The sequence below is a fragment of the Schistocerca americana genome, chromosome 7 (assembly GCF_021461395.2).
Source record: "Schistocerca americana isolate TAMUIC-IGC-003095 chromosome 7, iqSchAmer2.1, whole genome shotgun sequence".
In the NCBI taxonomy this organism is placed as follows: domain Eukaryota; kingdom Metazoa; phylum Arthropoda; class Insecta; order Orthoptera; family Acrididae; genus Schistocerca; species Schistocerca americana.
The window spans coordinates 251769079-251782062 of NC_060125.1; the positions used below are offsets into that span (position 1 = coordinate 251769079).

The 12984-nt window shown below is 38.8% G+C and overlaps 1 protein-coding gene across 1 annotated transcript in view; it reads right to left on the reverse strand.

Moving 5' to 3' along the window:
• LOC124621992 (mitochondrial genome maintenance exonuclease 1-like) overlaps positions 1 to 12634 on the reverse strand; it is a 48703-nt gene extending 36069 nt beyond the window's left edge. The window contains exon 1 of the mRNA XM_047147535.1: positions 11535 to 12634. Within this exon, the coding sequence (XP_047003491.1) occupies positions 11535 to 12315 (781 nt within the window). The 5' untranslated portion in view covers positions 12316 to 12634. The remainder of the gene's footprint in view (positions 1 to 11534) is intronic.
• Between the last annotated feature and the right edge of the window lie 350 nt (positions 12635 to 12984).

Here is a 12984-nt window from a genome sequence, read left to right on the forward strand (position 1 = left end):
TGTGTGTGTGTGTGTGTGTGTGTGTGTGTGTGTGTGTGTGTCAGTCGTCTATTTTTTATTAAGGCCTTGCTGCAACTTTCATTTTCATTATCTCTTTGCCACTTAGCCACTTACACAACACAGAGAAAAAGAAAAGACAAACAAAATTACTATTTTAATTTCATTGTTATGTCAAACAGCTTGTACCGATCTATTACCTTAGTGCCCACAGCTTACTATTTTTTAAGTTAAATAAGCAACATACATAAATCACTCCAACCTTGAAGGGTGAATATCAAATGTTCACAGCCAGTAGTCAGGTTCCCTTAATGGACATAATAACTCTAAGTTCAGCTAATGTGCTGCAATATCATGAGAGAGAAGCAATTCTGCCTGCTCTTACATAGTACACTTGAAGATAAATATGTGGTAAAGTAACTACGGTGCTTGACCCGCTGCAACAGTTGTCCAATGGGATGATGGCACCTGCCCCTCATTCTACTCGAGCTAAACACTAGACAAGTTAGTTGTAACATATATTACATAAAGCCATAACAAAGGCAGTCACAGTCTCAACACGATGATATTAATTTCAGCTTTGGCTCAGTTCTGCAAAGTTATCTGCTACAGGAAATAACATTAAAAATACAATATTTTATTAATGGACCTACAGAAAAAACATTTTACACTTGCAATATCTTTTCACACAGCAGCACCTGTCACGAAAATACAAGAAATAATACACACAAAAAATGGAAGTATATAATTCAGAATGGGAAAAGTGCAACTGTAAGAAAATAGTGTTAGTAAAAGTAATTTAATAACACAGCTGCTACAAAGAGAGGATGCACCGATGCATATTGGCTAGCCAGCTTTTCTCTCTCCCACTCAACCCCCTTAATCTCTCTTTCCTGGAATTATTCCCATCTTCAGTATCCATACATGATGGAAACCAACTCACCCAAGAATTACCTACTATTGCTCTCTGTAGCAAGATTTCAGTCCAGTTGCTACACCGTCACTTACCTTAATATCAGAGGAAAAGTGTGCATTATCTGCCTGTGATACAAGTGTGTTTCATGTTTTCTCTCTTTGTTTGTTGTACTTCAGAGCTAGGAAAAAACTCAGCCCCTGCCTATCTCCAATTCAAGAGTGTTTTCACGTTCTACTTATGTGTTGTTTGTAATCTTAGCTGTGAAACCAACACAGTTTTTGTCTAGATAAACAAGGAAATTACCCCCCTCCTCCTGTTATAACCCACACTCAGGTTGGTTGATGTACTAAGCTGACTGTCATTAATCCAGTGCAAGCATTTCAAATCAGTCTCCCTTACCCCTGACCCCCACCTCCTTTACAAAATAATTATTAAAAAAGTAAAACACTAACTGACCTGTAGGTTGGTTTCAACATCACAATGATTTACTATACATGGTCCTGTTGAAAGTGGTATGCCCTTGTCTTCCTCTCACCTTTGAAATGGTCTGACCAGCCAATTATATGGGGACATAATGTTAAACATGGATACTGAACCATACTGCAACTCAGCATTTTTCACATTAGGAGAAACTGACAGAGGTGAAATAGATGACGAGGACTGACTGTGGACTGAAACCCAGGCCTTTGGATTTGCAGTCTGGCACTTCACCACCGATCCATCACCAGACAGTTATCTTAGTTACCACAAACCTAAGAATCTGATTGATTTTTAAGGTGCTTAATCATGAACTCAGCTGAATGGTGGGCTGATTCTTCATTTCTACTCCTAATGTTCACTCGATAAACACTTAGGAATACACATAAAAAGTTAAAAAATTGCAAAATGGATTTATACAGCGAGTGGAGGGTGTGTTGTAATGGGTAAAGTAAGCTGTAAACAAAAATATTATTGGAAACTGAATTAACCCAGAAAGGTACTTCTTTGTGCATGCTTAACACTTTTTCTGATCCAATAACAATTAGCTGAACAGGAGGTGCATTCTATCAAACAAATAAAATTTTGTAGTTACATACACAAATTGGTAGTCTTGTCTGCTTCTGCAAAGGAACTGTTGAATCTGAAAGATAAAATACAAATTAATGTTATCTTTGTGCCTCTCATATGACAGAACTGTCTTGTACACAATGACTAAAATTCAGTCCATCATGCTATGCCACATACATTAACACTGACTTCTGTGTCTGCAAGTATCTCTGAAAATAAAGAGAAGTTGCAAAGAATTAAATTGGGTATTTTCATATATGTTCACAGATGTGGATCATTAGTACAGCAAAATAATGTAACTAAAACATAAATTCCCAAATACTAAACAAAAGGACTTAATTTCTAGTACCATGCTCAGATGACTAACATAAATACAGGATTAAACTTATTTTACTATGTCAAAAAATTAAATTTACAAATATAAAACTGAATATGTTCAATAGTACATTGAAAATCATGAAAAAAGTAATAATTATCATCTACTATGTTAAGAATCTTATAGAGCTCAACACAAACTGTGAACCTGGAAACAAAAAACCGCTTACATGATTTATACTTACACACACTTGAAAGATACAAAAATCATATTATCTCTTGCGTTTTGTTTTTCTTGTAGGCGATATCTCTCACCCCCCCCCCCCCCCCCCTTACACACACACACACACACACACACACACACACACACACACACACACACACACACACACACACACACACACAATATATACATACAAACACATTCTCTTCTGATGTTTGAAATGTGTAATCACAAGTTTCTCCTGCAAGACTTTCTTTTACAATAGTTATCAGTTCTTCAACTGTTATCTTGCACTAATCTGTTCATTTATGCATTCATATTGTACCCAACAATCTCAACGACTGTTTTATACAGCTTAATATTTGTCTACATTTTCAGTGTCATGTTAACTGTTCCAGGGTCTGTTAACTTGTACCCCATTGACCTGTTCATTCTAGTAAATATTTATCCTACATTTATTTTCTTGTGTACTCTTTTTCAGTTTTTATGCCTGGGGTCTGACTCAACACTAAGAGGTTATTGTGGCAGCCACTGAGGGAATAGGCTGTAACCAACTGCAGATTGTGCCACACTTTGAAACAGACAATCACCGTCATGTGAGTTCCAAGGTCATACAAGGTGGAATCCAAAATTTTTGGGACTGGTGCTGCCATCTGGAAAGTAGGAGCAATATACCTTTTCACCGCTACATGGTGAGAGCTGCATATCTGATGAGTCAGTGTGCGGAGTTACATTCAGCTGGGAGGACATGTTGTGTGTCCACAGTGATTTCCGTAATACTCTGTGTTTGGTGTGTGGCGATTTTATGATGGAATCGCGAACAGAACAGCGCATGTATCAAATTCTGTGCGAATCTCAGAAAAAGTGCTACAGAGACCCTTGCATTGTTTAGGGAACAGAGCTTGAGTCGTATGTGTGTGTTTGAGTGGCATACTCAGTTCAGGGCCGGCCATACAGACGTCGAAGATGATGCTCACACTGAAAGGGTTGTTAGCCGCACAATGCCAGACAATTGTTGCCAAACTTCAATAATTGATTCGTGCGGATCGACGTCGAACCATTCAAGACCTTACAGATGAAGAGGGTATTGGTTATGGCACATGTCAACGAATGTTGACTGATGAATTGGGTATGTATGCATCATGTCGCTGCAAAATTTGTACCAAGGATCTCGAATGCCAATCAGAAGGCGCAGTGTGTTGAAGTGTGCACCGACCTTCGTCAGACGGCATCTGAAGATCCAACCTTCTTGTCATGGGTTATCACCGGCAACAAGAACTGGTTTTACAGTTATTATCCAAAGACAAAGCAACAATCGTCCCAGTGGAAGAGCCTGGGCTCTCCAAGACCCAATAAAGTGAGACAGGTGAAGAGCAAAGTGAAGAGCATGATCATCATTTTCTTTGATACCAAGGGAATTGTGCAGAATTTGTCCCACCCAACCAAACAGTGAATTCCACGTACTACTGTGACGTTTTGCGATGGCTCTGTGAAAACATGCGGTGACGGTGGTACGAACTTTGGCATCACGGGAACTGGCTGCTGCAACACGACAGAAAGTACTGTCACACATCCTTGCTCACCAGGACCTTTTTGGCAAAAAACAACAGGCGGTTGCACTCCACCTACCGTACTCGCCAGATTTGGCAACTTGTGACTTCACGCTATTCCGAAAATTGAAACTCAAGTTGAAAGGCCGTTGGTTCAACACTTTAGAGAGGATTCAAGAAGCATTACTGGCAGTGATAAACACCCTCAAAGAACAGGACTTCCAGAAGATGTTTGACCAGTGGCAGAAGAACTGGGACCAGTGTGTACGTGCAGATGGGAACTACTTCGAGGGTGATGATGACCATTAGTCAAAGATAAGGTTTCCAACAGATGACAGTACCAGTCCCAAAAATTTTGGATAGACCTCATATTTGGATCATTCTAGCAACTGGCAGAGAAGGCTGAGAACACCAGTCTTGCTTCAGAGGTTTCAATGAAGCTCATAACCTACAGCACTGTGTGCAGAACAGATTGTGGCCTTCTCATTCTTAGTCAAGTGGAAGGACGGAATCAGAGACTGTGAAGGTTCTGTGACTTCCTAGACTTGCGCCATTGGGCTGAGAGCTGTAGGGTACCCCTAAATGAGTCAAGTATGTACTCCACAACAGAGGCTGCTGCCCAGGTAGCTGACTGCGTGTGGGATACACACACGGAATTTTTACATTAGGCTACTCTCCATCCAGTCCAGATAACAATATGTGTAGAAGACCCAGAAGTATTGATGTAAGATCCAAACAAATGTCTCCCACAGGCAACAGCATTAAATTCCTAGCCATTAACTGCTGAAACATTCACTACAAAGTGCCAGAGTTTGAACTGCTTCCAAACAGCAGCAAAGTTTAGACAGTACTAGGAACAAATGCTGGTTGAAACCTGAAGTTGACAGCAGAATGATTTTTGGGGAAAACTTCAGTGTCTTATACCAAAAGGATTTAGGCTAATGGGAAACAGAGGCAGTGCATTTGTCACAGTAAACAAGATCCTCAAATCCACCAAGACAGAAATTGCAGCTGCATGTGCAATTGTTTGAGCAAGAATAAGTAGCAGGAGTGGGTAAAAAATTATAATTGGATCCCTCGATTGACCACCAGATTCATCTCTTGATGGGGGCAAAAACTTTATAGAAAGCCTCAGGTCACTTGTTTGTAAGTTCCCCAATCATACTGAACTCACTGGAGGAGACTTTAATCATCCAGCAAGCAACTGGGGTGATTACAGTTTTGTTAGTGTTGGAAATGACAAAAAATCCTTTCAAATATTACTTCTTGGGAAACTACCTGGAACAGACAGTTCAGAAACCCACTCATGATGGAAATATATAAGATCTAATGGCAATAAATAGGCCTGATCTCTCTGAGGATATCCACATCGAAATTGGTATCAGTGACCATGAGGTAGTTGTAGCAACAATGATTACCAAGTACAAAGAGCGACTAAAACAAGTGGAGATATGTATATTTTCAGCAGACTACATAAAGAAGCACGTAGTGTCTTATCTCAGTGGGATACTTGAAACTCAGGACAGGAGCATGTAGAGGACGTGTGGCTCAAGTTTAAAACAACAGCTGACCATGCTCTGGATAGAAATGTACTCAGTGAAACAGAACACTGCATAATAGGTGTAAAACAAAGCATTGGGCTATAAAAAGAGAGATGCTGAATGAAACACATTTGACTGACAAGAAGGCAATGCATGAAGCCTTCAATCCTATCATAACAGAATACTGTCAAATAAGCTTTCAAAAAACCCCGAGAAGTTCTACTTGTATGCAAAGACTGTTAGTGGCACCAAAGTTAGTGTCCAGTCACAGACAAGACAGAAATTGATATTGACGGCAGTAAAGCAAAAGCAGAAATGCTTTCCTAACTCAGTGTTTTTAGAAAGGAAAAACAAAGAGTATAAGCCCAACTTAACTCTCATACAACTGTAAAGATGAGTCAAACAGATAATAGTGTCAATGGCATTGAGAAACAGTTGTGATCATTAAGACTGAACAGAGTTCCAGGAACTGACTGAATCCCATCAGGTTCTGTACTGAATTTGGGACTGAGGTAGTTCCTCTTTTAACTATATAATCTATCACACATACCTCGAACAAAAAACCATGCCCAGAGATTGGAAAAAAGTACAGGTCACATCTGTTTACAGGAAGGGCAGCAAAAATGATCCACAAATCTACCATCCAATATCCTCGGCACCCATTTGTTGTAGAATCATAGAATATATTCTGAGCTCAAACACAGTGTGATATCATGAACAAAATGACCTCCTCCAAGCCAACCAGCATGGATTCCAAAAACACCAATCACGTGAAACCCAACTCGCAGTTTTCTCACCTGACATACTGAAGGCTTTGGACCAAAGCAGTCATGTGATGCAGTATTTCTTATTTCCAAAAAGCATTTGACTCAGTGTCACATTTACACTTATTATCAAAAGTATGACCGTATGGCGTACTAGTCTGTGGGGAGGACACAGCACAGTATCTTGGATGAAAAATCATTGATAGGTTAGAAGTAACTTTAGATTTGCCCCAGGGAAGTGCATTGGGATCCTTGCTGTTCATGTTGAATGTTAATGACATTGCAGACAAGATTAGTAGTAACTTCACACTTTTCATAGATGCGGCAGTTATCTATAATCAAATACTGTCTGAAAGAAGCCCCAAAAATCTCAGTTAGAACTTGATAAGATTTCAAAACGGCGCAACAACTGACAACTTGCTTTAAATGTTCAGAAATGTAAAACTGTGCACATCACAAAACAAATAACCACAGTATTCTATGACTATAATATTACGGAGTCACAGATTAAATAAGCCAACTGATACTAACACCTGGGTGTAATACTTCATAGGGATATGAAATGGAATGATCACACAGGCTCATTCACCAGCAAAGTAGACTTTGGTTTATTCGTAGAATACTAAGAAAATTGAATCAGTCTACAAAGGAGATTGCTTACACTTCAGTTATTCAACCCCTCCTAGAACATTGCTCAAGTGCGTGGGATCCATATGATATAGGAATAACACCGAACAATGAACATATACAGAGAATGGCAGTGCAAATGGCCACAGGATTTTTTGACACGTGGGAGTGTGTCACAGAGATGTTGAAAGAACTGAACTGCCTAACTTTGAAGATAGATGTAAAGTATCCTGATAAACCCTAATTGCAAAGTTTCAAAAACTGGCTTTAAAGGATGACTCTAGAAACACACTACAACCCCATACATGTAGCTCCAGCATGGATTGTGAGGACAAGATTACACGAATTACAGTCCACATAGAGGAATTAAAATAGTCATTCTTCCATCATACCATAAGTGAATGGTATGGGAAAAAGCCCTGATAACTTGTACAATGGGTCATACTCTCTTCCATGCCCTTCATGATGGTTTGGAGAGTGTAGATGTAGAGTATCTCCTAGATCATACTTCGTCTCATTTTAAATGTCCCTCTGTAGCAATACATTTCTTTGTAAGGTGCATGTTTCTTACTGATATAGAGCACTGCTCCAGATGTATAGTTCTCACTATTTCATTCTCAGTTCTATGTCAACATGGGAGGTCATTAAAGTTTTGCCTAAACCAATCTACTTGCCCATTGTGTGCAATCTTGTTTCATAGATAAAACAATTAATGAATTTCTTCTAATGTCTTAACATCATTACCTGCTTTTTTACTTCTCTTCAGCACTTTCATTGAGCAAAGGTGTCTGACACAGTGGTTTGGTGCTGGATTTTTATTTGTGAGTGGGGTTGAAATCCCTGCCCTACTATCCAGATTTGTTGTTGATTCCCCTAAAATACTTTATGTGAAGTCAGGACCCTTCTGTTGAAAAGATCACAATTGATTTCCTTCCTCATCCTTGCCCAGTTTCAGTTTGTGCTCCATCTCTAATGACTTCAGCACCGACGGGATGCTAAGAGCACATTTTCCTGCCTGTTTGTATGATTTTTAATTTGTTTCGTTCAACCTTAACACAAATTGTGTTTTATGTAACCTAGCAATTACATGCAACACTTGTTTTAATATCTTCCTTTCCTTCAGCTCCATGGCTTTGTCACCTGCATATTTCATTACTGGTTTTTACAGTTTATTTCCATTCACAAATTATCTTTAAGTTTACTCATTGTACCCGTGACAACCAACTGCAGTCCTGCCTAAGTACATTATTTTGAATATGAGTTTGTCTTTCTTGAGTTCTGGAACTTTCTGAATCAACTTTTTTTAAAAGTATTCTTCACATATCTTCGTATTTTCATCCAGTTTCTATAGACGATTTCAACAATCGTATCCTAACCTTTTTTGAAGTTTCTTTGTTTCCCATTGACTGATACTCTGGTCAGCAATTTAATAATGAGCCTACTCCTGTCACCCTATAGTTTTCAGACTTATTTACTGGTACTTACCTCAGTAGGATGAGATTATAATTTTCTGAAAAGTTAATGGTATACCTCTTGTTCAATAGAGTCTGTACAGCTGATAAAATAACAATGCAGTCCCTGTACCTCCACTGATTTTAGCACTTCCGAAGGTATCTCATCCACTCTTGATGATTCGTTTGAGTTTGAATCATGCAGTTGTCTGTGACCATATTATTTCATGATTTGCATCTTCTAAATCAATCTTGCTCTCTTCTGTTACTCCACAGGGTGACTGTCAGAAGTAATAAAAAAAAATTTTGTGTCCTTTGTTCCATGCTTAACAAAGGTTTCCAATCTGCAATTCAGAGGTTAACATCTTTACCTTTTAACTTCTCCCAAATTTTGTACTTATTCAACACAGTCAAAAAGTTTCATTCAAAGGCCACACAGTCCAGAATCTGTATGCTAATCAGGCAAAATCACCATGACCACCGAGGAAATCATCCCACTGATGCACCTGGTTGAAGTTACCCATTTGGTAAAGTACCGTGTCTTCCTGCATGAAGAACTCTGTAACTGCCTGCTACAACATCATCGTCTGACAGGAATCATTGACCCTTCAAGGCCTGTTTTAAGGGACCCAAGTCATGATAATCACATGGGGAGAGATCAGGACTACAGGGTGGGTGCTCAGGTGTCTCCCACTTGAGTTGCTGTAATGTCTGCATAAGTGCCAGATCAACCAGTGTCTTGAGTCAAATCTCGACCAAACTTGGTGCATCATTCTGCAGTGTTGGTTCTCAAGAGAAGTGCTGCCCCCTAAACACTGGATGTGTATTGCTGTTTATCCTTCAGCATCCAAGAACAGAATAAGAGTATGCTGGTCTTGTATTGTCACCATAGTTCACATTTCCGCATTTACTGCATGCACATCAGAAAGACATGAGTGCCACATTAATACCTTGCCTACATGTCAGTGCTTATATACCCACATTGGAATTGCACTATGTTGCATATACACTGCAGCAATGCCCTTGAACAGAATCTTTTTGATTGCCCTTTATACAATTTCATTAGCCTCAAATATTTTCCTCCCCTTTATTATATTTTCACCCAGGTCTGTTAAACCATCCCCAACATTAACATTGTTTTAGAAAATTTACACTTCCTCACATTCTACTTAATTACCTGGTACCCCACACATCCTCATATGCCCACACTTTCATGTTTTTAAATTCCAACTGAATGTTCACCACAACTAGGTTGGGATCCAAGTCAGTATTTGATTATATCGGTGAGTCTTGCAGTTTAGCTTCTGATTCCTAAACTTTTGCCCAACAATAAGAAATTGCAGCTTGTATCTTCCAGTATTTTCTGAGCATACCTACTTTCATGAGCTTTGAAGTGTGTGTACTCTAGTCGCTTGAAACTCTCCTCACTCATTTCTTTCTTCCACTCAATATCATCTAGAAATTCAACCTCCATTTCTCTCTCCTGCTGCAGTATCCCATTTACCCAAGAGTATTACATTCAATTTCCCTTTCATATATGTTATCAGCCTCTCAGTTTCCCTAACACATCCTAGTGCTGTGCATATGCAAAACATGTTCACTTAGAACAATAATTTGATCACTGTGTTGCTTGGTGGTGCTAATTGTGCAACTCACTTTCCTATTCACAATGCGCATTACACCAGTCATGGCTATTGTTGCCATTATCCCATACTGACCTGTTCACACCTGTCTGACATATTTTCATTTACCATACATAACCATCACTAAACTTGACTGTTCATCTGCCCCCTCAACATCTCCAGTTTTTCTACAAATTCAAAACTTCTGACATTCTATACTCCAATTTGTAGAAAGTTGGCTTTCTCTTCCTCTTACTAGTGAGTCCCTCATGACCAGTACCCCTCCCCCCCCTCGCAGACACGACTCATTTTGGATTTTATACCGTCTTACTAACAACAATTTTTGGCAATACACCAAAAGAGGGACGCACATTCTGCAGACGTCAGCCATTCTATCACACAAACTTTCCAGCACTGAGAAATGACACTGCATACAATTATGGCTTTTCATTTATGTCACTCCTGAGGCAGTTTTCCTTGGACCACTGTACACCACTATTTCTTTGCTTTAGCTCGTTGATGGTTTTAATTTCTACTTTTGGTACGTGTTACACAGTGTGCCCCCTGCACCACCTTTTTCAAAGTAGATAGATGCTACAGACCTCCGTGCCCATCTTTCAGTTATAGTTCACCTATTTTGACCATCATGGCAACTGAACCAATTAATCAACAATAATGTAATGATGATGCGGCATGTACTATCATATATGCAAAAACAGAAAAAGAACACTACACTGGAAATATTTCTTCTGCATCAATATTAATTTTAGATATGTAGTTTGTAACAGAGTAGCCCAAGGTTTAGTTTAGGTTAGAAGGTGACAGTTTGGTAACGAGTTGGCAAAATCTCAGATATGGTGGAATACTGATCCATAATGTAGCCTAAGGTCTAGGTTAAGGAGAAACTAGTGAAGCAGTATCAAACACATTAGTTAATTAAAATTTCCTCCTCCTTTTTGCTACAGTTCATTATTTACACTCCATATGCCCCACACCATGTTCGGTGCACACACTTATCACTTGTCCTGATTATAAGCAACTTTACTTCAATTTATACTATCTTTCAATGTCCAATACCTCATTTCACACCACACTAACATTTGTAATTAGCAAGAAAGACTGTAATATCAACAGTACATATGTATGGTTACATGTTACTTCATTCAAAATTTATTATATGATTTCTCGGGAAAGTGATTATCGTTCTTCACACAACTGCAATTTTTGTATCTTACATTTTGAATTGACATCCATCTTGGAAACTTGAAATTATAAGATGATGACTCAAGTTAACAAAACAACATAGCTGTCTTCACTTAGGATTTCCAGAACAATTACAAAACAAGTGGGTTCTTGTATCATTTCTGATAGCTATAATGATTTAAAATTAAGTGTTTTACTTGACAAATAAACTGATGTGTGGAAATAATCCAACTAAATCACTCAAATGTCGTAAATAAAATGATGTCATGCCATGTTACCAGTATAGAGGTCCATGAATCCTTCCTGGCCAAGTTCAGCAATCATCCTCTGTTGCCATCGCCGTAGAGCAACCCGTGACTTTTCAGACATGGTAGCATTTAGTATTCTACTCACTGCTGGATATTTATAGTATTCGGATTTCCAGGCATTTTCAGTTACAGGTTTTTCTGATCCACATGTTGAGAGTTCTTCAATTTTCTCATTGTTGAATAATGGAAAGGAGGGTATGCTTTTCAGTACATTGTCTGGTAAGTGCAACAAAGTATGTTTCTTACAGTTTTCTGTTACACTGGGTAATGGTGGGACATTGGAATCATCAAATTTTGGGAGCAACCCTTCGATGTCCTCTGTAACTTTACTGTCTGGTTCGGAAACAGTGGTTAATTTTGGTTTCGCTGCTGCTGGTGGTGTTTCTGTTTTCTGTACATGGTTTGACGCCTTCCTGACTATAATCTGGATTTGAGGATTACTCAGCTGACGGAGCTTGGTTACATTCTTAGTACTTCTCGTCAGCGTCCACTGCAGTTCTCCAGTAGCACTATTTTTCTTCTTATCTTCTGGTGCATTTGCAAATAAATTTTTGTTACATTTTCCGTTTGCTCGTTTCTGACTTCTTGTTTCCAAAAGTTCACCAAACAAGCTTTTATTTTCTTTATTTAATTTTCTTATCGCTTCTCCTACCTCTCTGCTAACTTTTTTCTTATACGACACGGACATATGAAGCTCACAACCATTATGTGCTACAGGTCGAAGTTTACTGAGCAGTTTGCGTGTCAACATCACTAAACTTTTATGCCTTACAAACAATTTAGGTTACTTGTCTAGTGTCACAAATTTGTGATCCCAAAACATTTATTTCAAAACAACCGCTCGTTATATGGCATAAGCTGTGGACAAAGCGATCAGCTTCTGGTTTTCGTCGGCAAAATCTTACTGCCATATGTTATTTGGTGTCTACTCGCCAATAATCCACTGTATCAAACGAGCTGCATGCAAACGAACTTGACCTACACAACTACTTTCACTTCTCAGCAATGCATACGCCCACATACTGTTTACTAATAACCAGAGATTCGAGTATAAACGGTCGACAACATATTCACAGATAAAAGAGTAAAATGTCAGTGTTGGAGCGATAAGAATAGCGTTGAAAATAAGTAACCATTACGTGTACTCGACGCATTCGATTATCTAACAGTTTAATTTTTTATACAATGGTTATCCGTTCCAAAATAAAGTTCAAGGCAGTGACAACAAACATTAAAATTTTTTGTATAACGGATTTTCGCCCCCAATTAAAGTCTAAGCCACTGACAACAAACACGGCGTTACAGTGTCACTTAACAATTTAAAACTTTAGATCTGGATTTACTGCCACATTGTGACCAAACATATGTCCCTTTTCCGCTAGACACAAGAACGGGAATAAAATAATGCTGCTCCATGTGT